The sequence below is a fragment of the Arachis hypogaea genome, chromosome 15, assembly GCF_003086295.3.
Source record: "Arachis hypogaea cultivar Tifrunner chromosome 15, arahy.Tifrunner.gnm2.J5K5, whole genome shotgun sequence".
NCBI lineage: Eukaryota > Viridiplantae > Streptophyta > Magnoliopsida > Fabales > Fabaceae > Arachis > Arachis hypogaea.
This window is the reverse complement of record NC_092050.1, coordinates 15,486,494-15,513,734: the sequence shown is the minus strand read 5'-3', so window position 1 is coordinate 15,513,734 and position 27,241 is coordinate 15,486,494. Positions and strand designations below refer to the sequence as shown.

The window sequence follows — 27,241 nt, the reverse complement described above, 5'->3', positions numbered from 1 at the left end:
AATTGATTTTTAGTGTATAAATATAGCAAGAAAAATTATAAGTTCAGAATAAAAATCTTTTTACATAAAGTAGCCTTGGAGATTTCAAAGTTTATACATAAAATTGAATGGCCAAAGGGAAGGAACTTTGCAGTGTAATTTTCTCGTGAAATGCAGCAAGATAGAGAGTAACGAGATAGTAATTAAGAATGAAGATTGAAGCATTGGTCATTTGTAAATTGTAAGGGAACAATAGAAAACCGGCCCCCTCACCGTCCATAGCATTGAGACCTGCAGATCTGCACCGCGCAAAAACACACACACACTGTGTGACTTTTTCACTCCAATTCCCAACAACCCCCATACAAAGTAAAACAAAGTACTCCTCCTACGTACGCACTACGCGGCGTGCTTAATAACACCTTCCATAATAATGCCATCATCGCATGTCTCATATCATATCATATCTCATACTATCTTAATCATATTTCTCAATAATATTCTATATCCTACCATTTCTTCTGAATCTATCTGTCTCTATAGTTATATTAAAATTACTATTGATAGATAGTAGATTGTAGAAAAAGAAAAAAAAAAAAAGAAAGAATGTTGCTGTCATCCACAACAGCCTTCACCGCTCTTCATCATGCCCACTTATCTAGGATTATGTTTTCCTAAACTCACAGTAATATTTGGTTTTTTATAATCTTGATTCAATTAATATCGTGTATCTGAATTGGTGTTGCTCCAAAGCACAAGACTCCGATCAGTGTTTGTTTTCTCTGCATCACTCATCACTGCCTTTCAAATCCAAACTCTGTCTCTTTTATGTAATATAATATAATATAAAATCTTCTGATGCGGCAGAGTTGGTCGCATAACAGGGTGACTTGGTCATACATACCCCTCTCTTCATCGAGGTTACAACTTCACTAAAGCAGGTTTCTTTATTTCTATCTTATTTTATTATTCTCAGCTTTGGAATCTGCTTTTGAAGTTTGTTGTGGCCTTAATTGGGTCTATTAATTAAGTGAACTTTGGATGAGAAATTGGTTAAATAATATGTCATTCTGTCTCTAATGTTTGTTAATAGATTTGATTTTGCCGATGATGTCTTAATTAATTGGGTTCCTTTCTTTTATCTTCTTTTTTAATGATTATTTCAGAGGAGATCTCGGAAATCTTAGGTACGGTTTGTTGAGGATATTTTTGAAGCACTACTTGTCTTGTCTGCAGATGCATGCTGCTCTATATAAATAGTATTCTAAGACCATAATCAACTTCAAATTATCACACCAAACTCTTGACTTCACTATTGCTTCTGTCTATCAGAAAATCTTGGCCCCCTTTTTTTCTGTTTCTTATGTCCCATGTTACTTACCTATATCAGTAGATTGTGATTGTAGTGGTTGGAACATTCAGAAGATTGAAAGAAGTGGCAAAAACAAAAAGACGAAAAATGGAAGGTGGTTTGTTTCCACATTGGAAAGATGGACCATGGCACGAGCTAGATTTAGAGGAGAATGAAGAACTGTTTTTAGTGTCATCCTTGCCAGCAATACCTGAGCCACCAACACCACATGAGCCTATGGAGTTCTTATCCAGGTCATGGAGTCTCTCTACTTCTGAGATTTCAAAGGCTCTTTCGGAGAAGCAAAACCAAAACCAACCTCTTCTTGATCACAAGAGTAGTCCAGACACACTGCCTGAACCAATTTCTGCACCTCAATTAGTAGTAAGTCACTACTGTCAATTTTCTCTCATACATTGAATTCAGTGAATGTTATATCAGATGCAACTTAGCTTCAATTAATGATGGATTAGTATCAGCAATAATTCATGTGAACCTATATGATAATGGCGATTAAAAAATGCTATGTGTACACAAAAAAATCAGCCACCATACATACTGATTCACACATTTTCCCAACTAAATAATCAACCACCATAATTATCAACATGCCATAGTAGAATAACCAAATCAGCACTAGTAGAATAATTAAACTTGATTATAGTAGTACAATGAAAAAATTTCCATTTGGTGGCTGATTTTTTATGTACACGTAGCGTGATTGATGGCGATTTTGATATGTATTGTAATTTGTTTTGAGGTGTTTGTGATACTCTTTTGCAGACAGGTAAGATCACACATTCTGGTCATTGTAGAAGAATGAGTAGTACTATTGGGAAATGGTTGCATCAGAAGCAGAATGGAAATACTAATACCAGTATGAAAAAGAAAGATCAGGCACGTATTGAGAATGCACGCGTGCATTCTGCTCTTTCCATTGCTGGGCTAGCATCTGCCTTGGCTGCTGTGGCCGCAGCGCAGGACCCAGGTGGCAGCTCTTGTTCCAAATTGGACCTTGCTATGGCTTCAGCCACACAACTCTTAGCTTCTTATTGCATTGAAATGGCTGAGTTAGCTGGAGCTGATCATGACCGTGTCGCTTCAACTGTAAGGTCTGCAGTTGATATTCAAACCCCAGGTGATCTAATCACTCTTACTGCTGCAGCTGCAACAGGTACTTGCTCAATTTTCTCTACATGAAATTTGACTATAGATTTGAGAAACATATATTAATTTGTGCAAATCATTTTCCTTGTTGAGGTGATTTAATTTGGTGCTATTGAGTATTTGGTTACTCACCGTGGATAGTTTCTTTGTATGTTTCAGCTTTGCGAGGAGAAGCAGCTCTGAGAGAAAGATTGCCAAAGGAAACTAAGAGGAATGCATCAATAAGTCCCTGTGATAAGGGAACAGCAGAATTCTGTTTAGAGGGTAAGCTTTGGGAAAATCATTCTCCATGTGAGGGAGATTTAATGCAACTCACAGAAAAAGGTAATTGCTGCTGTTTGATTGCATTTGCTTGTTTTTCTTCCATTGATGAAAAATTCACATCATTGGATCTGCTTATCAGGTAAATTCTTCTAAGGTGGTTGTGTTTTTATTTCAGGTGTATTACGATGGAAACATGTATCTATCTACATCAACAAGAAATGCCAGGTGCACATTAATCTGGGTCAAACAATTACTCATGAGGAAGTGGATTATTTCATAGATATAAGTAACAAGAATGTTCATCTTTTTTTTTTTTTTTTCAGGTCAAGATTAAGATCAAAAGCAAGCATGTTGGAGGAGCATTCTCCAAAAAGAATAAATGTAAGCCTTCTTAACAATCATGATCCCATCTTATCAACTCTATTTGCATGCATTTGATTAAAGAGCCTTGCAAAACTCTTTTGTGCATAGCAATTAAAATTAGAAACCAATTCAAATTCTTGCGTGGTTTATATTGTATAGGTGTTGTTTATGGAGTATGTGATAAAGATGGTGCATGGCCATATAGAAAAGAAAGGGAAGAATCAGATGAAAACTACTATTTTGGCCTGAAAACTGGAGAAGGTCTTATGGAGTTTAAGTGCAAAAGTGAAATCCAAAAGCAGAAATGGGTTGATGGGATAGAGCTTCTACTTCGTCAAGTCAATTCTGTTGAACCAAATGAGCCTAGTATGGAATTTTCAAATTAATCTTAGTACCGGCATATGACTTGTTTGGATTGTATATATACACCTAGAGAGTAGGACACATGATTATGCAAAATTACTAAGAATGTTCTAACTCTATGGTACAGTACAGATGTAAAGAATAATGTTTCATTACAGCAGTTGCTTGTAATTATGGTTGTGACTTGTGAATTAAGAAAGAAAATTTGAAAAAGAAAGAAAACTTTTTTTTTTTTTGAAACCAGAAGAGCTCAACACGAGCGTGGAGCATTTGAAACATAAACAAACAAAAACCTAACAATAGACAACAATAAAATACACCTATTGTTACCACCTAGATCGCTCAACAAATACGCATCCCTTTGTCATCTCCGGCATTGCCATCAACAACAAAAGGGATCCTCGCACCTCCACTTCTTGTAATGATGCATAGTCATGTTGATAACGTCGCCAGCACTTTTTCAATCTGAAACAATCTCCGATTCCTTTCCAACCAGACGTTCCAAATAACCGCAAAGAGACTTATGAACCACGTCTTACTTTCCTCCTTCCTAGTTGTGATACCTGTCCATCTTTCAAAGTGTTCCTTTAAAGTACCCGAATTTGTCCATTTTATGCCAAAATCAGATAACCAAGCGCACCACACCTGCCATGTAAATTCACAACCAAGAAACAAGTGGCAGACATTTTCAACATCCTTATTACATAGAACACATACAGTATCACCCTGGTTAACAATTCCAAATCGACACAGTCTTTCTTTAGTACTCACTCTGCCTATTAAAAGCAAACTATATAAATAGCTCAACCCTTGGAGGGACTAAACCTTTCCAGATAGTCTTGGTGAAGCTATAGCTTGTTACTTCCTTCGGAAGCGTCTCCGCCTGTAGTACCTGCACAAAGGAGTTAGTAGAAAACACACCTTGTCTGTCAAACTTCCATACAACTCTATCATCTCTGTTAGAAGCTAGTTTTACCGGTCTCAAGGTTTCATGTAGTTGATTCACAAGTTCCAACTTCCATTGGAATAGCTCGCGCCTCCATTGGAAGTTCCAAATCCACTCAATCCCATCCCAAAACCCACAAACCCCTATGACAAAGCCTTTTTGGGTTGAAACTGAGAATAGCCTTGGAAATCTATCCTTCAGGGAACCACAACTTAACCAGACATCTTCCCAAAAGTGAGTTCTCCTTCCGTCACCAATCTCCATTGACAAGCCAGCTATCATCTTGTCTCTTACAGGTTGCTCATTATCTGTAGCTGGCAAATATCCTTCCAAGGCCCCCTCTAGAAGGTAAATCTTGGCTGGATAAAAGCTGGTTTGGGGAGAGATTATTACAGAAGCAGACCACTTTCTTCCACAATAAACACTCCTCCTTAGAGAATCTCCACCACCACTTAAATAACAGAGCTGTGTTGCAGAGCATCGCATGGCCAACTCCTAGTCCACCTAACCTTTTTGGAGCTTGGACCACTTCCCATCTAACCAAAGCCATGTCATACCTCCCATCCTCCTCCCCCACAAGAACCTTCTCTGTAATGAAATAAGTTTCTCCGCAACTGCTTTCGGCATCTTGTACAAGCTTAAATAATATACCGGTAAGCTATTTAAGGCAGCTTTGATAAGAACCAACTTTTCCGCTTTATTAAGGATCTTGGATTTCCATAAGCTTAGCTTCTCCTCCACTTTGTCAATTATTGGCTTCCAAGTCTTCACCAACCTCGAATTTGCACCTAAAGGGATCCCCAGGTATTTAACCGGAAGAGCAGCTTTCTTACACCCTGACGAGGGACGGAAGTCAGGCCAATTAAGAGATTATAATATAATAGAACAGCGTTGCGAGTATAGCTCTTAACCAGAAAAAATTCGCCTCATCAATTTAGAAAGGTTGTCACAAAAAGTTTAGAATAAAAATACTAGGAGTATGAGTCCCAGGTCGTCTCCCAACGAGTTGCTAGAAAGGGTGCTAATTTATTAATCAGGAGTTTCCAAGAGAGTTTGAGAGTTGAATAATGAGAAATTAAGTAATTGTAAATTAAAGCAATAAAAAACTAAGAATGATTATTAATATTCTAGATAAAAAGCCTTGACTGAGGAATGATTAATCGGAAGTTCTATCCTTGTTGGGATCTCTTAAGTGTAGTATCAAACAGGTTGTTGTTTTCACTTAGTTAACCCTTACTAAATAAAGGAAAGTCAAGTGATTGAGCTAGCTCTTATTCGCAAATCCTAGTCATCTCCCTTGGGAAGGTCTAGCGTTAGTAAATACAGAACTAGCCAACAACTTCCAATTTAACTATCACTTAAGCCTTCCAACTCAAGTGTCTCCTTTTAATCAAACCCCATGTCAAGTAGGGAATCTACTCCATTGACATGAATATAATGCTTGTAGAAATATAAAAAGAAGACATGATAAATTGAATAAAATAAAGCTTTGAAAATTAATTAAAGATAAAAATAATCTTTTTCACTAACAATCCATAAAAATAATCCAACTAGCACTTTAAACAAGAATTAAGAATATGGAATAAATAAAAGAGTAAGTAAGAAAACAAACTAGAATAGTATCTTTGATGGAGGTAATGACTCTTCAGTATCCAAAAGCAAAAGCAATAAACTAGGAATGTAAAGAGAAACTAGAGGAAGAGTAATTTTCTCTCTAGATTCAGATCTAAAAACCTAAAAACTATCCTAATGAGAATATGTGAACGTGTCTCTGTGTGTGTTGAGTCTCTGCTTGTTTCCTGGCTTTATTCTGTATTTTTGGGCCGAAAACTGGGTCAAAACGTGGCCCGAAATCGCCCCTAGCGTTTTCTGTTAATTTTGCAGATCGTGCAGGTCACGCGTACGCGTCAGTCACACGTGCGCATCTTTTGTGCAGACTCCAATCCACGTGTATGCGTCAGGCACGCGCACGCGTCACTGCAATTTCCTCATTTCCGCGCGCTCGCGTGAGCCATGCGCGCGCGTCGGTGTTCGCTGGTCATCTCCTTTAGTTTCTTGTGTTCCTTCCATTTTTGCAAGCTTCCTCTCCATTCTCTAAGCCATTCCTGCCCTATAAAGCCTGAAACACTTAACACACGGATCACGGCATCGAATGGTATAAAGGAGAATTAAAATATACTAATTAAAGATCTCTAGGAAGCAAGTTTTCAATCATAAAACAATACTAGGAAGGGATTATAAAATCATGCAAATCATATGAATAAGTGGGTGAAGACTTGATAAAAACCACTCAATTAAACACAAGAAAAACCATAAAATAGTGGTTTATCAACCTCCCCACACTTAAACATTAGCATGTCCTCATGCTTAGTTTAAGGAGATAAAATAAATGAGTAGGGAAAAGTAAGACTCATGCAATGCAATGCAACCTATGTATATGAATGCAACTATATGCTAAAATGATTTTGCCTACTTGGTTAAAAATAGATAAGTTCTTCAAGACAAAAATAAATCAAATATCACTAATTAAAATTATACAGCAAAAACAAGCAAACTTGTAAGAAGACAGCTCATGAAAGCAGGGAACATAGAATTTAAGCATTGAACCCTTACTGATGGTGTATATGCACTCTATTCACTCTAGTGTATAGGGTAATCACTCTACTCTTCTCTAATCATGCTTTCTAAACATTGTTCTTCACCTAACCAATCAACAAGTATTTAATGTACCAATGCAAACATCATGAGGTCTTTTCAAGGTTGTAATGGGGCCAAGGTAAAGATGAGGGTATATATATGGCTAAGTGAGCTATAAATTGAATCTTTAATTAACCTAAGCTCTTACCTATACATATACTCCTTATATTTTTAGATTCATGCCTAGCTACCCAAAATTTTCTCACTTTTGTATTACATACTCATGCATCAACTTTTCTCTTAACTTTGTATCACACATGCATTGATTTTTTATTTAGCTTAACATTGGAGTAATTTTGTCCCCTTATTCATTTATTCAATCGCTTAATTACTTGAATATTTTTGGATTTTTTTTGAAGCATAAAAATAAACATAACATTGTCAATGCACATGGATTTTTAATTCTTCTAGTTTCACATGAGTAGGTACCCAAATTACCAATATTTTATCATGACACATTCCCTTATTAACCCATGTTCCCACAATTTTCCCACACTTAATTGACACACAATTTCTATCTTAAGCTAACCAAAGATTCAATTTGGGGTATTACTTGTTTTTCCGCTTAAGGCTAGTAATGTGGTAAAATATAGAACAAAGGGGGTTTAAAAAGGCTCAAAGTGGCTAACAAACGTAAATAGAATGGTAGGCTATTTGAGATAAGTGAGTTAATAATCAATTAATGGCCTCAATCATATGCATGCATATAACACATTAAACATTTGGACATATAGGATGAAACAAAATAAAGATTACAATCATAGAGAAGCAAACACACAAGAATAAAATTTTTATGGTTAAATAATGTAACCATGTAATTAAGCTCAAATCTCACAGGTTGTGTGTTCTTAGCTATTATTTATGTTCCAATTTACAGTCTTCAAACAAATTTAACGCAAATTTTTTTTATTTAAATTAGTGAAATTTTTCAAAATAGAGTCTTGAGAAGAAACATATTATTTTTCAACCAAATAGAACATGCATGCAATTACCTATTACTATGCTATCTATCATATCCTAATAAAAGAAAAATAAATAAATATCTTATTCTATTGGTGTTAAGAAAGAGAAATTACATCCGGAAGTCAGGTACTGACCGACCTCCCCACACTTAAAGCTTAGCACCGTCCTCGGTGCCATCAGTCAGGAACAAAGAGGGGCTGGTAGCAGTATCTCCACAATCGGGACCGTCATGGATCCCTGTGCTGGTAAATGAAGTGGAATCCGGGTGTCTGGTTCTTCTTCAGGTGGGTGGTTACCAACAAGTAGCTCCTTGAGGTATGTAAATCTGCGCTTGTTACGGCGCTCCCTTTGCTTTCCTTTGTGGTGAAGCCGGTCCAATTTCTCAATTATCTGATGGAGCAGTTGGTTTATTGAAGGTGCTTGTGATGTGGTAGGAGAAGTGATATCTTCCGCTGGTTCTGTGTTCCAGTTGATAGTGGCTGCTGGAGGTCTGATATACTTCCCATTAGGGACGTACTGATCATCTTGTGGAATCATGGCCTTAGTGTCCCCAGCTCTGTAGGAGACTCCGGCTGCTGAAACTAGATCTGAAACCAAGGCGGGAAAAGGTATGTTACCCGCAATCTGTACGTGTCCCATAGCATGCCGAATGTGTCTTGGTAAATTGAGGTGCTGGTCTGTAAGGATACACCAGAGTAAAACAGCCATGTCTGCAGTGAAGGAGGACTCGTGAGTACTCGGAAAGACGTAATGGGACATGATCTGTGCCCATACTCGAGCCTCCAAGATGAGTGCTGAAGCCAATATGCTCTTAGGTCGAGATCGATGGTATCCATAGATCCATCTGCTGCCAGGTCGTACTATAACTCTGAGAACGGCGTCCCAGTCAAATTGGTATGTCTGGCGTTTGAAAGAGGCTTTTTGAAATGCGTCCAATCCTTCTGGAGCAGGGGGAAGATCTAAAACTCGTTGAATGGCCTCTTCAGTTATAGGGACTTGCTTCTGACGGACAAAGACAGACTACATGGTTGGCATGTGAAAATTGGAGTAGAATTCAACTACCCATGATAGATTAACCTGTCGTGGCTGTCTCCGTAGGAATCTCCATTGTCTTCGTTCAATTCGGGGCTCAACAAATTTAGCAATGTTGGTCGGGAGGATGAGAAGGTATTCATTATTATAGTTCCTTTCAGCCAGGATAGGGAACATCTGCTCACAATAGCGGTTAGGGAATCGCGCAGTGTCCTTTGCTGGAAAGATTTTCTCTTTTTCATCGACCTTGATGATACTCTTGATTCTTTTTGTTGAGGGTTTTACTACTGTTGAAGATGGCTCTACTACTAGTGTTCTTTTCTTGTTCCTTTCCTTGCGTGTTGTTTTGGAGTAGCTTTCTCTTTACCCTTCTTGGTGGCCATCCTAAAAAGGGAAAAAGAAAGTAACTTTAAAACTAAGGGTTAGAGCAAGGAAGAGGATGGTACAAATGATAATCAATGCACGGTAAAGAAGGATGTCAACACATGGTCATGACTACATGTGAAAAGTTCATTAATGGGAATATAGCAAGTGCAAGTTATGGCATTAAGATGCAAGATGTTTATTGGCATGCCGGCAAAGGCATGAGTAGCATAGATCAAGCATTAAATGTCCAAGTTTGATTATCAACCCTTTCAAACTAACAATCTGTTTGTATTGACAATTATATTTAATCAATAAAATATAAAAAGGGGTTTTGTAAAAAAAAAAAACAGGCATTAGAGTAGTAGAATAACATAAAAGTAATGCATAATGCCATACGGGCTTTTTTACAAACACATAGCATGCATGGTAAATATGTTATCGAAAGTATTAAATTGAACATGCAAGCAACCCTTTAAGAAGTAATATTAATTGTCAAATAATTCCTTAATATACTCACAAGCAAAATATAGAAGAAAACAATCACCTAATTAAATTTCTAACACCAATTAAAGGAATAAAAGAAAAAGAAAGAAAAAGAAAATATAGGTAATGAAAGTAAAAGAAAATAAGAAGAAAACATAAATAATAATAATAATAATAATAATAATAATAATAATAATAATAATAATAATAATAATAATAATAATAATAATGGAAAAGTAAAAAGAAAAGAAGAAAAGAAAAGAACCTTGAGAATGGGTGTGAAAAATAAGGGGGAAAGGAAAAAAAGTAAGAAGGAATAAAGAAGGGAGAAGGGAGAAGAAAGAAATAAGAAGGGAGAAGAAAAGATTTGGATTTGGGGGAGAGAAGATAAGATATCTGGCGCTGATCTGGATAAGCTGTGCGTCGCATGTGACGCGGACGCGTGGATGGCGTGATTTTTAAGTGACACGAACGCGTGACCTACGCGTTCGCGTGGAGTGAACTGTGCCATTGGCGCGAGTGCAGCCTCGCGCACGCGCAACTCTCTGTTTCGTTCGCATATTGTAAAAATTCTGAATGACGCGTGCGCATGGGTGACACGCACGCGTGAATGGCCTTACTTTTAAAAGTGGCGCGGACGCGTGGGGCACGCGTTCGTGTGATAGGGCTTGTGCTTCTAGCATCATTCCAGCCCCACTCCATCATAACTCTCTGCCATATACCTCTTTACGTCGATTTCGCAAGGTCACGCATGCGCATGGGCGACGCACACGCGTGGGAGGTTAATTTTTCAAATGACGCAGACGCGTCAGGGATGCGTTCACGTGGGCATGCTTGTGCCTAAGGCACGCCTCCAGCCACGCTCCCGCGTGACTCTCTGCTTCTTTTCTTCCTTGTTTCGAGAGCACCTATGACGCAGACGCGTCAGCGACGCTTACGCGTCTCGTGCATTTTTTTTATATGCAGAATGTAAATGCAGATGCATGCTATATGCAGAGATTATGAGAAGATTCACTAAGAAAAATAAAGTAGAATAAAATAAAACAAAACTAAGACTGAAACAGAACGATCATACCATGGTGGGTTGTCTCCCACCTAGCACTTTGCTTTTACGTCCTTAAGTTGGACATTCTTCAGGCTCATTATGCTTCTGTTGGTGGGTCTTCCAAGAGAAAAACCTCTAGCTCTTTGTGATCCTTCATTTTCTCACCATGATAAAGCTTTAGGCGATGTCCATTGACCTTCATGAATTTAGAACTAGAAAGATGACGCAGGTGAAAAACTCTGTATGGCTCTGCCTTTTCTACTCTGTAGGGACCTTCCCATCTTGATCTCAATTTACCTGGCATAAGCCTCAGTCTGGAGTTATAAAGAAGAACTAACTCCCCTGGTCTGAATTCTCTCATTTTAATGTGCTTGTCATGGACAGCCTTTATCTTCTCCTTGTATCACCTGGAGTTGTCATATGCTTCTAGGAGAAGGTTCTCCAGTTCTGCTAGTTGCAGCTTCCTTTCAGCACCAGCTTCTTCAAAATTCATGTTGCATTCCCTCACAGCCCAGAAAGCCTTGTGTTCTACCTCTAATAGAAGGTGGCAAGCCTTTCCGTACACTAAGCGGAAGGGGCTCATCCCAATGGGTGTCTTGTATGCTGTTCTATATGCCCAGAGTGCATCTTGTAGCCTGGCACTCCAGTCTTTCCTATGAGGTTTTACTATCTTCTCCAGAATGCATTTAATCTCCCTGTTAGACACTTTTGCTTATCCATTGGTTTGGGAATGATAAGCTGTTGCTACTTTATGAACAATCCCATGCTTCTTCAGTAATCCTGTCAGTCTCCTGTTACAAAAGTGAGTGCCTTGATCACTCATGATTGCTCGTGGTGATCCAAAGTGGCAAATAATATGATTTCAAACAAAGAAAACAACAGTGTTAGCATCATCAGTACGGGTAGGAATGACTTCCACCCATTTAGAAACATAATCTACAGCTAACAGTATATAAATGTAACCATTAGAGTTTGGAAATGGACCCATGAAGTCAATGCCCCAAGCATCAAAAATTTCACAGAAAAGCATAATTTGTTGAGGCATCTCATCCCTCTTGGATATATTACCAAATCTTTGGCATGGGAAACAAAATTTACAAAATTCAACTGCATCTTTAAAAAGAGTAGGCCACCAGAATCCACAATCTAAAATTTTTCTAGCTGTTCTTTGAGGACCAAAATATCCTCCACTCTCAGAAGAGTGGCAGGCCTCTAAAATGGACTGGAATTCTGTTTGAGGCCCACACCTTCTATTTACCTGGTCAGTACCACACCTCCACAAATATGGGTCATCCCATATATAATATTTAGATTCGCTTTTCAGCTTGTCCCTTTGATGCTTAGTAAAATCGGGAGGGAAAGTATGACTAACTAGATAATTAACTACAGGTGCATACCAAGGAACTACTTCGGATACTTCTTGCAAACTATCAAATGGAAAAGCATCATTTATATGAGTGGAGTCATCCTTAATGTGCTCAAGGCGACTCAAGTGGTCTGCCACTAAATTCTGGTTACCACTCCTATCTTTAATTTTTAAATCAAATTCTTGCAGCAACAGTATCTAACGTATTAATCTTGGTTTGGACTCCTTTTTAGCTAATAAAAATTTTAGAGCTGCATGGTCTGAGTACACTACCACCTTAGTACCAAGTAAATAGGCTCAAAATTTATCCAAAGCAAAAACAATAGCTAGAAGCTCTTTTTCAGTAGTAGTGTAATTAGACTGAGCAGCGTCTAAGGTCTTAGACGCATAAGCAATTACGAAGGGATTCTTACCTTCGCGCTGAGCCAGCGTCACTCCTACTGCATGGTTGGAGGCATCACACATAATCTCAAATGGCTGGCTCCAGTCTGGTCCTCTCACAATTGGAGCTTGAGTCAGGGCGATCTTCAGCTTATCAAATGCTTGCATGCAATCCTCACTGAACTCGAACTTGATATCTTTCTGCAATAGTCTGGATAAAGGTAATGCTACCTTACTGAAGTCCTTAATGAATCTCCTGTAAAAACCTGCATGGCCAAGGAACAAATGGACTTCCCTCACGGAGGAGGGGTAAGGTAAACTAGAAATGACATCCACCTTTGCTGGATCTACAGAAATACCTGCATTAGAAACATGTCCTAGAACAATCCCTTGTTTTACCATAAAGTGACATTTTTCAAAATTCAATACAAGGTTTGAACTAATACACCTGTCTAATACTCTAGCTAAACTATCCAAGCAAAGGTTAAATGAATCACCATAAACGCTAAAATTATCCATAAATACTTCCATACAGTTCTCAATAAGATCTGAAAAGATACTCATCATGCATCTTTGGAAAGTAGCCAGTGCATTACATAAGCCAAAAGGCATCCTTTTATATGCATATGTTCCAAAGGGACATGTAAAAGTAGTCTTCTCCTGATCTTCAGGAGCTATATGAATTTGAAAATATCCTGTATAACCATCTAAAAAATAGTAATGGGATTTACCTGATAGGCGATCAAGCATCTGATCAATGAATGGCAAGGGGTAGTGATCCTTGCGAGTAGCTTGGTTGAGACGCCTATAGTCAATGCAAACTCTCCATGAATTCTGCACTCTAGTTGTCAGGAGCTCTCCATGCTCACTCTTTACTGTTGTGACTCCAGACTTCTTGGGCACCACTTGTACTAGACTAACCCATTCACTGTCTGAGATGGGGTAAATAATATCTGCTTCAAGTAGTCTGGTCACTTCTTTCTTGACAACTTCGAAGATGGTAGGATTCAATCTTCTTTGGGATTGACGGACGGGTTTTGATTCCTCTTCTAAGTATATTCTATGCTCACAAACTTGAGGGCTGATGTCTACTATATCTGCCAAGCTCCATCCAATTGCTTTCTTATGTTTTCTCAGCACACTAAGCAGATGCTCCTCCTGTTATGAAGTGAGTTCCCTTGCAATGATAACTTTGAAACTTCTGATTATCCTCAAGGTAAGCATACTTGAGGTGTGGAGGAAGGGGCTTCAATTCCAATTTATACTCTTGGCTAGGCTCTGGATCATCCGGGGCTAGTGATAATGGCAAAGTGTCTTCATTATGTTCAGAGGGTGTCCCCAAACTTGGACCTCGCTCCATGTGTTTCTCTTATACTTCTTCTTGGTGAACTTCAGCTACAATTTCATCAATAATATCGCATTGGAAGATAGAATGATCTTCCGGAGGATATTTCATAGCTTCATTTAAACTGAAACTCACTGTTCTACCATCTATTTCAAAGGAGTAAGTTCCTGAGAATGCATCCAGCTTGAACTTTGAAGTTTTCAGGAATGGTCTTCCAAGCAGGATTGATGATGGTTTTCCTGAGTCATTAGGGGGAATTTCCAGGATGTAGAAGTCAATGAGAAATGTGAGCCCCTTAATGCTCACTAATACATCTTCAGCAATTTCAACTACTGTAATAATGCTTTTATCTGCTAACACAAAACGAGCTGCCGACCTTTTTAAGGGAGGGAGCCTTAAGGTATCATATATAGACAATGGCATTATACTAACACACGCTCCTAAGTCACACATGCAATCAGAAAATATTACACCTCCAATGGTACAGTTTATCATACATGGACCTGGATCACTACATTTTCAGGTATACCTCCCATTAAAGTAGATATAGAACTACCTAAAGGAATAGTTTCTAATTCATTAAATTTATCCTTATGTATGCATAAATCTTTCAGAAACTTTGCATATTTAGGTACTTGCTGAATAATATAAAAAAGGGGAACAGTTACCTCAACCTTTTTTAAAATTTCTACCATTTTGGGATCAAGTTCTATCTGCTTTTTAGACTTCCTTGCAAGGTGTGGGAATGGGATAGGGATGGCGCCACTTGCAGCCTCTGCATCCTTTGGTGCTCTATTCTTTGGCTGAGTTACTTCTTCTTCAACCTTGTCTTGTACTTCATCTTCCTCCTCAGCATCTTCCATTTCAGCATCTTCCACGTCTACTAAGCCTTCAATTGGGGTGTGTTCTATTGGGCTTGGCTCCTCCTGATTCCTCTCTGGCAGTATGGTTCCGGATCTTAAAGTGATGGCATTGATGCCACCCTTGGGATTGGGTAAGGGTTGAGAAGAAATTCTATTGGAGCTTGGTTAGTGGAAGTAGGTAATGAATCTATCTGGGCGGCAAGAGCTTGTAAAGTAGCATTCAGACCATTTAGAGTAGAGTTCAGTGTAGTCTGCATGTCTTGTTGTCCTTGTGCAAGAGAACGAAGTATCTCGTCATTTGATGAGGAAGTAGGGTAAGTGATCTGTGGGACTTGTTGTTGGTTATCCTGGGGTCCTTGTGACTGTCTTAGGTGAGGAGCTCTGTAAGGTTGGTTCTGATTCTGCTGTCTATTGTTGTTATTCCATCTCTGGTTTCTATTGTTATCTTTGCCTCCTCTGTTATAGTTGTCCCTCCAGCCATGGTTGGAATTATCTCTCCAACTTTGGTTGGAGTTGTCTTGCCATCCTTGGTTATAGTTTCCACCTTGGTTGTAGTTACCGCCTTGTTGATTGTATCCTTGATTCGGGCAGTCATAGAAGTTATGAGTAGCTACCACAGTGTTGTCTTCTTGTTGGATCTGCGGGCATTCATCAGTATAATGACTATAATCAGCACATATTTCGCATACTCTTTGTGGGACTAGCTGTTGGCTTTGTTATGGTGGGGAAGGCTGAGCTTATTGTTGTTGGTTTAACTGCATTTGCTTTAGTAAGTTGGTCATTTCACATATACTCTGTGTAAGAGCAGAAGTTTCATTACTAGAGGAAACCTCTGCAACAGCTTTTAAGTGGCGGCTCCGGTGCCTGTGATTCCTGGTGGACTCATCTAAATCGCTGATTAGTTGCCATGCTTCATCTGCGGTCTTGTACTTCTTCAGAGAAATATTACTAGCACCATCTAATGTAGTTTTATCCTGAGGCTTCGTGCCTTGAGTGAAGTAGTTGATTAACACTATCCTGTCAATCATGTGATGGGGGCATGTGTCCAGAAGGTTCTTAAAACGCTCCCAATACTCATAAAGAGTTTCTGATTCTCCTTGAACAATGCAGGAGATCTCTTTCCTCAATCTGTCTGTAACTTCAGCTGGAAAGTATTTTTCCAAAAATTCTCTCCTGAGCATATCTCAGTTGGTAACAGTCGCTTCAGGTTGGGAGTAGTACCACTCCCTCGCCTTTCCCTCAAGAGAAAATGGGAAGACGGTTAACAGAATAGAAAATTCATTCGCACCATAACGCCTAACAGTAGAACAGGCTGTCTGAAAATCCCTTAGGTGCTTGATAGGCTCCTGAGCAGGTAAGCCATGAAACTTGGGCATCAAGTTGATTAATGCAGTCTTCAGCTCAAAATCTGCAGCCAGAGTTGGATGATGCACTTGATACGGCTGCAGTGTAAAATATGGGGCTCCAGCTTCCTGGAGAGTAATCCTCCTAGGTGCTGCCATGTTATCTACACGTGAATCAACTGAATCAGTAGTAAATGAGCTTGTTTCGCTCTCAGATGGCAGTTCAGATTCGCCCTCAGATGAGACTGGTGAATCGATAACAATCACTTTACCACCCTCTGAGGCTAACCTGCGTCGAGCTCGCCTAATACGTGAAATAGTTCTTTCAATTTCAGGATCAAATGCAGCTAAGCTCGAATTAGACAGTGAACGCGTCATTCAATGAAAGAAACATATAGCTCATGGTAATAAAATAAAAATAAAATATGCAATTAAAATTAAAATATGTACACTAATTAATAATTTAGCACACAATTGCAACTCCCTGGCAACGGTGCCAAAAACTAACGAGGGACAGAAGTTAGACTAATTAAGAGATTATAATATAATAGAACAGCGTTGCGAGTATAGCTCTTAACCAGCAAAAATCCGCCTCATCAATTTAGAAAGGTTGTCACAAAAAGTTTAGAATAAAAATACTAGGAGTATGAGTCCTAGGTCGTCTCCCAACGAGTTGCTAGAAAGGGTGCTAATTTATTAATCAAGAGTTTCCAAGAGAGTTTGAGAGTTGAATAATGAGCAATTAAGTAATTGTAAATTAAAGCAATAAAAAACTAAGAATGATTATTAATATTCTAGATAAAAAGCCTTGACTGGGGGAATGATTAATCGGAAGTTCTATCCTTGTTGGGATCTCTTAAGTGTAGTATCAAACAGGTTGTTGTTTTCACCTAGTTAACCCTTACTAAATAAAGGAAAGTCAAGTGATTGAGCTAACTCTTATTCGCAAATCCTAGTCCTCTCCCTTGGAAAGGTCTAGCGTTAGTAAATACAGAACTAGCCAACAACTTCCAATTTAACCATCACTTAAGCCTTCCAACTCAAGTGTCTCCTTTTAATCAACCCCCATGTCAAGTAGGAAAGCTACTCTATTGACATGAATATAATGCTTGTAGAAATATAAAAAGAAGACATGATAAATTGAATAAAATAAAGCTTTAAAAATTAATTAAAGATAAAAGTAATCCTTTTCACTAACAATCCATGAAAATAATCCAACTACCACTTTAAACAAGAATTAAGAATATGGAATAAATAAAAGATTAAGTAAGGATACAAACTAGAATATTATCTTTGATGGAGGTAATGACTCTTCAGTATCCAAAAGCAAAAGCAATAAACTAGGAATGTAAAGAGAAACTAGAGGAAGAGTAATTCTCTCTCTAGATTCAGATCTAAAAACCTAAAAACTATCCTAATGAGAATATGTGAACGTGTCTCTGTGTGTGTTGAGTCTCTGCTTGTTTCCTGGCTTTATTCTGTGTTTCTGGACCAAAAACTGGGTCAAAACGCGGCCCGAAATCTCCCCCAGCATTTTCTGTTAATTTTGCAGATCGCGCAGGTCACGTGTACGCGTCAGTCACGCGTGCGCGTCATTTGGCATTTTTTTCCTTGTCACGCGTACGCTTCTTCCACACGTGCGCGTCTTTTGTGCAGACTCCAATCCATGCGTACATGTCAGGCACGCGCACGCGTCGCTGCAATTTCCTCATTTCCGCGTGCTCGCGTGAGCCATGCGCACGCGTCGGTGTTCGCTGGTCATCTCCTTTAGTTTCTTATTTTCCTTCCATTTTTGCAAGCTTCCTCTCCATTCTCTAAGCCATTCCTGCCCTATAAAGCCTGAAACACTTAACACACGGATCACGGCATCGAATGGTATAAAGGAGAATTAAAATATACTAATTAAAGATCTCTAGGAAGAAAGTTTTCAATCATAAAATAATACTAGGAAGGGATTATAAAATCACGCAAATCATATGAATAAGTGGGTGAAGACTTGATAAAAACTACTCAATTAAACACAAGATAAACCATAAAATAGTGGTTTATCCCACCCCAGTAAGCTACACATGCTTTGAACCTACTGTTGATCACAATTGATTGGTATCAAACTCGATTTCTCAAAGTTGATGCTTAAGCCCGACATCAATTCGAAGCATCGTTGAAGCCTTTTATAATTCTTAACAGACTCCTCCTCTGGCAGACAGAACAAGACAATATCATCAGCGAACTGGAGATGTGACAATTCTATATTGTCTCTTCCCACGAACAGAGGGGATATCCGACCATTTTTTACTGCCTCCCTAATCATCCTATGTAGAACATCAACAACAAGTACAAACAGGAACGGAGAAAGAGGATCACCTTGTCTCAGACCTCTATCCATCTTGAACGGTTTAGTTGGCGAACCATTTACCAAGACTGACATAGTGGCTGTGCTGACACACTCCATAACCCACTCCCTCCACCTAAGGCCAAATCCCATCTTCTGCAGGACAATGTCCACAATTCTCCACCTGACCTTATCATATGCCCTTTGAAAATCCAGCTTGATTATAGCCGCTTCCTTCTTCCTTGATTTGAGCCAATGTACAGTTTCACATCCAATCAGAGCCCCATCATGTATTTTCCATCCCTTTACAAATGCACTCTGAGTCTCTCCAACCAGGCCTGGCATAACTGATCTCATTCTGCTAACCAATACCTTGGAAATCACCTTGTATACATAGCCAACCATGCTAATTGGACGAAGGTCCTTAATCTCCTTAGCACCGATAAACTTTGGCGCCAATGCCACCCATGTGAGGTTAGAGTCTTTCGGTAGCCTAGATGTCTGAAAGAATTCTAGCACAGTTACTGTGAACTCAGCCCCGATTTCATCCCAACACTTCTTAATGAAGTTCATGTTGTACTCATCACTTCCTGGTGCCCTAGATGATTCACAGTCCCACACGGCGTCTTTAATCTCCTCAAGCAATGGCAAAACCTCCAAAGCTGCAGCATCTTCTACATCTATCATATTCACTAGTCCATCTCTAAAAGCCACCATAGGAGCCTCCTCATGGTAATATAATTTCTTGTAGAACTCTCTGATAGCAATTTTTATTCTTGCTTGATTCCTGACTAGCCTTCCATTAATTACCAGCGCATCAATCCTGTTATTCCTCCTTCTAGTTGAAGCTACATTGTGAAAGTATCTGGCATTTTTGTCCATGTCCTTTGTGAGGCAGGATCGCAATATCTGTTTTCAGTGTAGTTCCTTCCTTACATACCACTTCTTACAGCACGTCACCAACGCCTTTCTTCTTGCCTCCACTGTTCCATTATATACATCATTGCTTACCATGTCATCTATCTTCTTTATCTCTTCCTCAAACTGCATATTTTTCTTATCCATGTCGCCAAAATTATCTCTGTGCCACTAATAGATGAGGATTGTTGTCGATCTAGATTTTCTTCCTAAAGAAAGGAATTATTTCGCTGTAAGCATAGCTCCAAACCAACAAACAACTCTCACATCAAATTAAAATATGGTTTTGTCACAAGTACAAACTCCAATAAAAATTAACCGTAGTATTTAGACTCCGGGTCATTTCACAAAGAATTGCAATGAAATGCTCAATTGTTGACTATGAAGAACAAAAGGGTTTAGTTGATAAAAGGGGCAATAAAATAAATGACAAGAAAAGTAAATAGAGCAATTAAAGAAAGCAATTAATAAAGAGAGACATTCATGGCAAGGAATTGAGAATATAGGCTTTCTATCCTAGTCATTAATCATAACGATAATTAACAAGAATTTATCTTATTTCGTCATTTCCAACATTGGAAGAAGGTATAAGTTATCTTCCATGAGAGAAAGTCAAACAAGACTAGTTAATCTCAAATAAAAAATCCTAATCAACTCACTAATTGAATTAGCAAAAGATTAGCGTCATTGAAAATGATATTAACTAACAACTCTAGATCACCAATGTAAATTGGGTATTAATGACTCAAGATTGCCCAATTACTCTTCCCAAGCCAAGAATGCTCAAAAGCTACTCTAAAGCCCAACCAAGTATTTTGTCAAATACTTGGTGGGTACAAATGGAAAACATGGTAAAAGTGCAAGAATAATAAATCTACCAACTACCAATTGCAAGAAAAGTAAATCAACAACTCAAATCATCAACAAAAGAAACATCAATATTAAATTTCATCAAATGTAAACAAGATCCAACATGAATATTCATAAACATAAAAGAGACATAAAAGTAAAATTGACAAGAGAACTAAGAAAAATAGAATAGTAGAATAAGAAATTGTAAAAGAAACAAGATGAGAACAATAATCAAAACCTAGATCTAAGATGGATTAACCTAACCTAATTCTAGAGAGAAGAGGGAGCTTCTCTCTCTAGAAACTAACCTACATGACGCTACACTACCAAACAATTGCTCTTTCCTTGCCCAAGCTTGAATTCTGCATGAAATAGCATCAGAAATAAATTGGGTTGGGCCCAAAGTGCTTCAGAAATCGCTGGGGGCGATTTCACTTTAGTGGGCCACCAGCAGCATCGACGCGCACGCGTACATGGCGCGTGCGCACCCCTATACGCGAAGTAACATATGGAAACTTTTATATCATTTCGAAGCCCCCGATGTTAGCTTTCCAACGCAACTAGAACTGCCTCATTTGGACCTCTGTAGCTCAAGTTATGGTCGATTGAGTGCGAAGACGTCAGGCTTGACAGCTTTACGGTTCCTTCATTTCTGATTTTCTTCATGAGTTCTCCCCTTTTGCATGCTTTTATCCTCACTTATTCCATCCAATACTTGCCTTTTGAACCTGAAATCACTCAGCAAACATATCAAGGCATCGAATGGAATTAAAGTGAATTAAATTTAGCTATTTTAGGGCCTAAAAAGCATGTTTTCACATTTAAGCACAAATTAAGGGAGAATTACAAAACCATGCTATTTCATTGAATAAATGTGAGAAAAAGGTGATAAAATCCCCCAAATTAAGCACAAGATAAACCACAAAATCGGGATTTATCAGCCACCTTCCCAGCGGAGTTGTCAAGGCCTTCAATTTTTCTGTGAACTGTATATTCCCTAATCCCCTCCATTCCTCCTTGACCATTCTTAGGAAACCTTCATGTGTAAACCACGAGTCAAGACTCCAGAAAGGCCTAGGCCCATATCTCAAGCTAGTATCTTCTACTATCATAGGGCAGTGATCTGACAAGCCCCGTGGTCCTCCTCTCAAGCGAATCTCTAGGAACTCCTCCACCCATTCTAAACTAACCAGAACTCTATCAATCCGGCTACAGGAGCGTCCTCTGAACCAGGTAAACTTCCTGTCATTAAGCGGTAAGTCCACCAAATGCATATCTTGTATCCAGTTCTTAAACTCTTCAGCAGAAATCGATAAGTTGACATTGCCTTTCCTTTCTTCTACATGTACAATCTCGTTAAAGTCACCCATGAAGCAACAAGGTACCTGACATAATCCAGTCGTCTCAACTCTTCCTAAACAACAAGTTTTTCCTCTCTGGTATGGGCACCATAGATCAAGAAAAATGCACAATTGAAATTGTTCTTCAAAATTACCCCTTCTACGCATAGCCACCTCTCCCCTTTATAACAATTATTCATTTTAAAACACATTTCATCCCACATTAACAACAAACCTCCCTACGCACCATCAGACTCAACAAATTCCCACCCAACACTATCTTGTCCCCAGAACCTTGATACATTAAATCTAGTCACTGCAAGCTTTTTAGTTTCAACCAGACCTAGCATGTTTAGTTTATATTTTTTTTCTTCATATCCTTTATCATTCTCACTTTACCATCCCCCCTCAACCCCCTCACATTCCATGAACTAAAAATTATTTTAAAATATTGTTACACACCTTGTTTTTGTTCTTAGGCCTGTACTGTCTTGCTTTCGCCTTTTATTTTGCCAATCTTTTTTTCTGGGCATTTTTTTCATTTTGAGCTTGGAGGGCAGACATGATATCGTCTTCTTCGTTGTACAGCATTGCACCGGACTCCACAGCTACTTCCTACATCCTCCTGTTTTCCAGCATCTGCTCCTCCAGCGTTGAGCTCTGGTTGTCACCAATATCCTCATATTCATCTCTGTCTCCCTTCCTGTTAGTAATCCCAGCTCCATCCTCATTCGGCATCGACCCCCCCGGTCCTATCTTCGATCTATTACAGACATGTACAGCATCGTTAACCACAGCTATCTTATTTTCCAAGCTTGTGCCTTTAACTTCCGCAGCAGTTTTATTCTCCTCGTCTGAGCCGTTCTCCCCGTCGGTGTCCCCAAGGTTGCCATCGTCACTAGCATCCCCATTTCTGCCATTTATGCCCGCCACGCCCCCAACATCTCCTAGGCTAGCAATCGACGGAAGGCTTGAGATAACAGTCCTCTTCATCCCTCTAACCCTTCCATCCTCCAAGTCCTCCGGAGTCCCCATCAACTCCTCACACCCAAACGCCTCAGCGCAGTCGCCTCTGCTGTCGACGGTCGTCTCACCCTCAGCCCCGTCAACCGTCCCAATCGCACACCAGTCCTCCAGTCCCTGGCTCGCATGGGTTAATCATAAGTCTCCAGCTCGTCGTTTTCGTGGGACCAGGGGGGAAGCAGCGCCATGAGCTCCCTGGATCGCTCCTGTTGTTATTTCGCGAAGGAGAACAGCACTGCAAACCCATGGTGTGCTCCGTTTCCGTCGACCCACTTCCTCCTAACCCGGTCCAGCCCTGTTGGCAGCCTCTGCATTCGTTGTTGCTGCCCCCAATAGGAGTTTCGGCCCAGTAGCATTTCGTAGCCCAAACTGGTTAATATTATTATTGGGCCAGGAATCCTTTATGTTATTTTTTGTTAGTCTACCCCTTCTGGCTCCTCTTAGCAGCCCACAGTCCATAGCCTCCACCTCCCAAGAAACGGTTCTATCAGAATCCTCATTATTGCACAAATCAGCATCCCCCACCAAATCCGCATGCCCTTCAATTCCTTCAATGCTTGATTTCTACGTTATCTGATTGCGGTGATTGTCAATTAAATTCACATTGACCCACTCATTCAAAATACTTTCAGAAATTACCCTTCTACCCTCTACTTCGTCATCCTCTCGTGCCACTGCCATCAGCAGTTCTTCTCCCTGGTTAATGCATTTCGATCGATTTACCTACCCCACCGTCCTGCCAATCGCATCTGAGCCGTTACCTGAAGCATTTTCTCTTTGCATCTCACCGCTTGTGCTTTCATTAGAAATGTTATTCAACTTATAACTCGTTCTAAGCATCTCGTGTGCCACCTCCTTTACCATAACATCGAAACCGCTAATGCCAATTGTAATGTGTATCCACTCATTAATCACATTCATAATACATGTATCAATTTGTACTCGTCCCACACTGAAGTAATTGCAGGATTCTGTCTTCGTATCGCATCCAACCACTTCACCCCATTGACTCCCGATGGTTTTGAATGTTTCCGCAGACCAAGCATGCAGCGGCACTCCAAAACATTCTAGCCACACTCTTCTGGTTTCACTTCGCTCCGACTCCTCCCATCTCCATATGCTATTAAAACTGTCAGTAAGGCTTTGTAAGTTCCTAGTTCTCGTATATGGGTAACTTGGGGCAAATTTTTTGCAATCTGTTCTTTCAAGGATCTAAAATTAATAGCAATTGTTGTCCCTCCCACTAGGCTTCTCTGTAACCATTCCATAATTTTTTTCCACAGATACTTCCACCTTCTTTGTCCATCCATTTCCATGTGGATCTAGGCTTTGCTCCTCCTTACCCATTTCTGTTGTGTTCGCCTGGGCCACTACCTTCTGACATTGCAGCCTGAGAGTAGGCGTGTTTTGGTCAACATTTGTTCCCGTGGTTCTCTGGACTCCATTCGTATCCGACTTCCTTCTGTATTTAGCTTCCCCTACAAAAACAACTTTACCCCTCAATCTCATGCGATTCATTTCCCTTATAGCCTTCAAAGCTCCTCCCTTCGTAGTGTAACGTATGAAAGCAAATATATATACATTATCACTTCTTTGTTTTCGTGATAAGTATATATCATTTATGCATCCTTTCCAGTTAAACAATTGAAACAGCTCTTTCTTCGATACATCATTCGGAAGGTTGTCCACAAAGATTGAGAAAGACTCATTCTCAAGTTTCTGATACTCTTCTCGGTTCCAGACTCTTAGATCTTTATCCTGTTCCCTAAGTCTAGCCCTCCCTGTATTTTTCACCCACGCTCTCTCACTCTCTCTCTCTCTCTCTCTCTCATGATTTTGGTAGTTAATTGATCAATGATTTAAGAAAGAAAACCTTTAAGATTCTCTACTCTCCCAATTCACTAATAGGAAAGGCATTAAGAATTTAATGTTGAATGTTAAGTTTTGTTTTTGTCAAGGTTGCGAGAACCAGACCGGTCAATAAACCGGTGAGGTGACTGGTTCACTGGTTCACAGATTCAATCGAGGTTCAACCGATTTAATTAAATATTAAATAAAATTATTAAAAATTTAGTATATAAACACATTAAACACAACACGAGTTCCATAATGCATTGAAGAGGAAATTATCCAATAGCTATTAAATGTACAATGATGATGCCTATACCAAATGGATTATGTAAATGGAACACAAACTTAAAAACCAATCTATAATCTCTAGAGCTCTTAGTGGCTTCAGTTCCCTGTGAACTTTTCCATCTGCATAACTCATTGACTCCTCTGTCCCATTGCTCTTGACCTGCTCCTCTGCTGTGTTGCACAATTTATCAAGAGCCATTCCATTCTCATCTTCACATTCACCATTCTCTCTACAATTTTCAGGTAGAGATGCATGAGGGACATCCTCCTGGCAGGTTCAGAAGCATTACTTTCAGATACTTTCACCACCAACATTCAATATAGCAGAATTCAATAGAGCACAATTGAACTTATATAGCGAAATTCAATATAGAAAAATTCAAAAACCAGAGTCCCAAAATTGAACTTTATCAAATTTATATTCGGTAAAATTCAGAATTACAAAATGATTAATCTATATAATTAACAAAATAAAAAAATTTGAAAAGCAGAAGAACTCAAAACAAGAACTCTGCATCTGAAGTTATGAACTCAAATCTGCTCTAAATTCCTCACTGAATAAAAAATTAATTGAAAACAACAAAAACTAGAAAAAATTTTAACATAAACAATGTAGTGAAGCAATCCATCATAACACCATCAACTGAGAATCAAACAAATCAGCAACAAACAAGTGAAGCAACTCAGAAATCAAAATAAATAAAATTAACAAACACAACAGAGGAAACAAATAAAAAACTAAAGTGAAAAAGGGAAGAAATCAGTGAAAATAAACAAGACCATGAAGATGTTGAGGGACGATGAAAATTGAAGAACTCACGGGCCACGGCGAAGAGCCCACAGCGGCACAGGTACGTTCGCACTTCAGACAGAGAGGTGCTCGACAGAGACAAAGCAGAGATGTCTCGGAGACAGAGACATTTTTTACGACGAGAAAGAGGCGGCCGACGACGGGGATGACAGAGAAGACTGGCGGCGTCTGAGACTAAAAGCGAGATAGATTGGGAGATTTTGCCATTTTGGTGAGACTGAGAGTGAGAGAGAAGAGAGAAGAGAGAAGCAGAGAAGCTTGGAAAGCCATGCACATCAACCACAGCTCCACCGCCTCCTTCTTCTATCGTTGCCGTGCTCCGACAAGCCTCATTCTTCTGCTTCTCTCCAAAGAACCTTTGAATTAGGGATTTTGATTTTGGTATGTTGGTGACACTGAGAGTGAGAGAATGGAGAGGGGATTGGGGGCATTTGGGCTACGCGTTTTGTTTTTTTTTTTTTAATTAAACCAAAACGACGCTGTTTGGTGTTAAAGGGGAGAACCGGACTTCAAAAAAATTTGCCAGTTCGTTTGGTTCACCAGTTAACCACCGATTCGGCTGGTTTTTTCACCAGTTTTTTGCAGGCCGGTTTTAGGTGTTGACCGGACCGGCTAACTGACCGGTTCTCGGTTAACCTAGTCGAACCAGCCAGTCCGGTCCAGTTTTCAGAACATTGGTTTTTTGTCAAACATGAACATTTTCATATATTATAACTAGTATCTTTTATGTTGTTTTCTAGAAAAATTTCACGTTTCTCAAAAATTCAGAGAGAATATGTAGGAAAAAGGCATAATATTGAATTGCAGTAATAAATACGAAGTAAAGATAAGAAATGTCGTGTAACTTGCAACCGGCAATTGATATTCAGCTACTTTACCTGTGTTTATTTTAATCTCAAGTATATACTCATTTTGGTCCTCAAAGAATTTTAGACTGGACACTTTAGTCCCCAACTAAAATTAATTACTCGATTGGTCCCTAACAATTAATTCTGTCAGTCACTTAGGTCCTTTACTCTGTTAACTCTAACGGAGGACAAAATAGTCCCTGACAACTCTAACAAGGGACAAAATGATCCCTGACCCCTTTATTCGAAAACGACACTGTTTTTCCCCAATTTTTATCATATCTCGCATAACCCTAACATTCATACTCTCTTTCTTCACCTTCACAGTCTTCTTTTCCATCTTTTCCTTCCTCCTCTTTATCTCCAAGATTAAGCCATGGTGTAATTGTCACACATGTCGCACCTACCTCAATATGTCATGCACCACACACTTCCTAAATCTTTGTAACTGGTACATCCACCTCATCTGCACTTCACCCACCAAAAGCATCTACTTCCACGTCTTCGATAACATCACCTCCAACCCTGACACGTCCATGACATCCTCAAGACCAAGTTCCACAACTACTCCAAGGACACGCCTTTCTCCACTCTTCGATAAGCAATATAGATTGTTGGACATTAGGACATCATGAGAAGATTCTCCTTCGAATCATATGCA

General features: G+C 39.3%; 1 protein-coding gene and 1 non-coding gene across 10 annotated transcripts; both read left to right on the top strand.

Moving 5' to 3' along the window:
* Positions 1 to 213: 213 nt before the first annotated feature.
* LOC112749633 (VAN3-binding protein) lies at positions 214 to 3,709 on the top strand. 9 transcript variants are annotated; one of them, XM_072218650.1, is made up of 9 exons: positions 214 to 348; positions 847 to 920; positions 1,146 to 1,166; positions 1,373 to 1,714; positions 2,114 to 2,504; positions 2,657 to 2,821; positions 2,937 to 2,986; positions 3,085 to 3,142; positions 3,284 to 3,709. In XM_072218650.1, the coding sequence occupies exons 4-9, from the start codon at positions 1,439 to 1,441 to the stop codon at positions 3,508 to 3,510; spliced, it is 1,167 nt and encodes a 388-aa protein (XP_072074751.1). In that variant the 5' UTR covers positions 214 to 348; positions 847 to 920; positions 1,146 to 1,166; positions 1,373 to 1,438; the 3' UTR covers positions 3,511 to 3,709. The 9 variants fall into 9 exon arrangements, with proteins under 9 accessions (XP_072074751.1, XP_025653720.1, XP_072074748.1 ...); XM_072218652.1 differs by lacking the exon at positions 214 to 348 and adding an exon at positions 440 to 750 and having other exon boundaries at positions 1,386 to 1,714; XM_072218649.1 differs by lacking the exon at positions 214 to 348 and adding an exon at positions 440 to 750.
* A 12,291-nt stretch (positions 3,710 to 16,000) lies between these two features.
* On the top strand, positions 16,001 to 16,104 carry LOC112753034 (small nucleolar RNA R71). The gene has a single exon (XR_003177436.1). It is a non-coding gene; the product is annotated as a small nucleolar RNA R71 (small nucleolar RNA).
* Positions 16,105 to 27,241: the final 11,137 nt, after the last annotated feature.

What these genes read in the sequence shown, in the direction of transcription:
- LOC112749633 (XM_072218650.1), top strand. Translation starts at nt 1,439, where the DNA reads ATGGAAGGTGGTTTGTTTCCACATTGGAAAGATGGACCATGGCACGAG. An exon ending in TTTCTGCACCTCAATTAGTA is followed by an intron (nt 1,715 to 2,113) that starts GTAAGTCACTAC and finishes ACTCTTTTGCAG; the next exon opens with ACAGGTAAGATCACACATTC. An exon ending in ACATCAACAAGAAATGCCAG is followed by an intron (nt 2,987 to 3,084) that starts GTGCACATTAAT and finishes TTTTTTTTTCAG; the next exon opens with GTCAAGATTAAGATCAAAAG.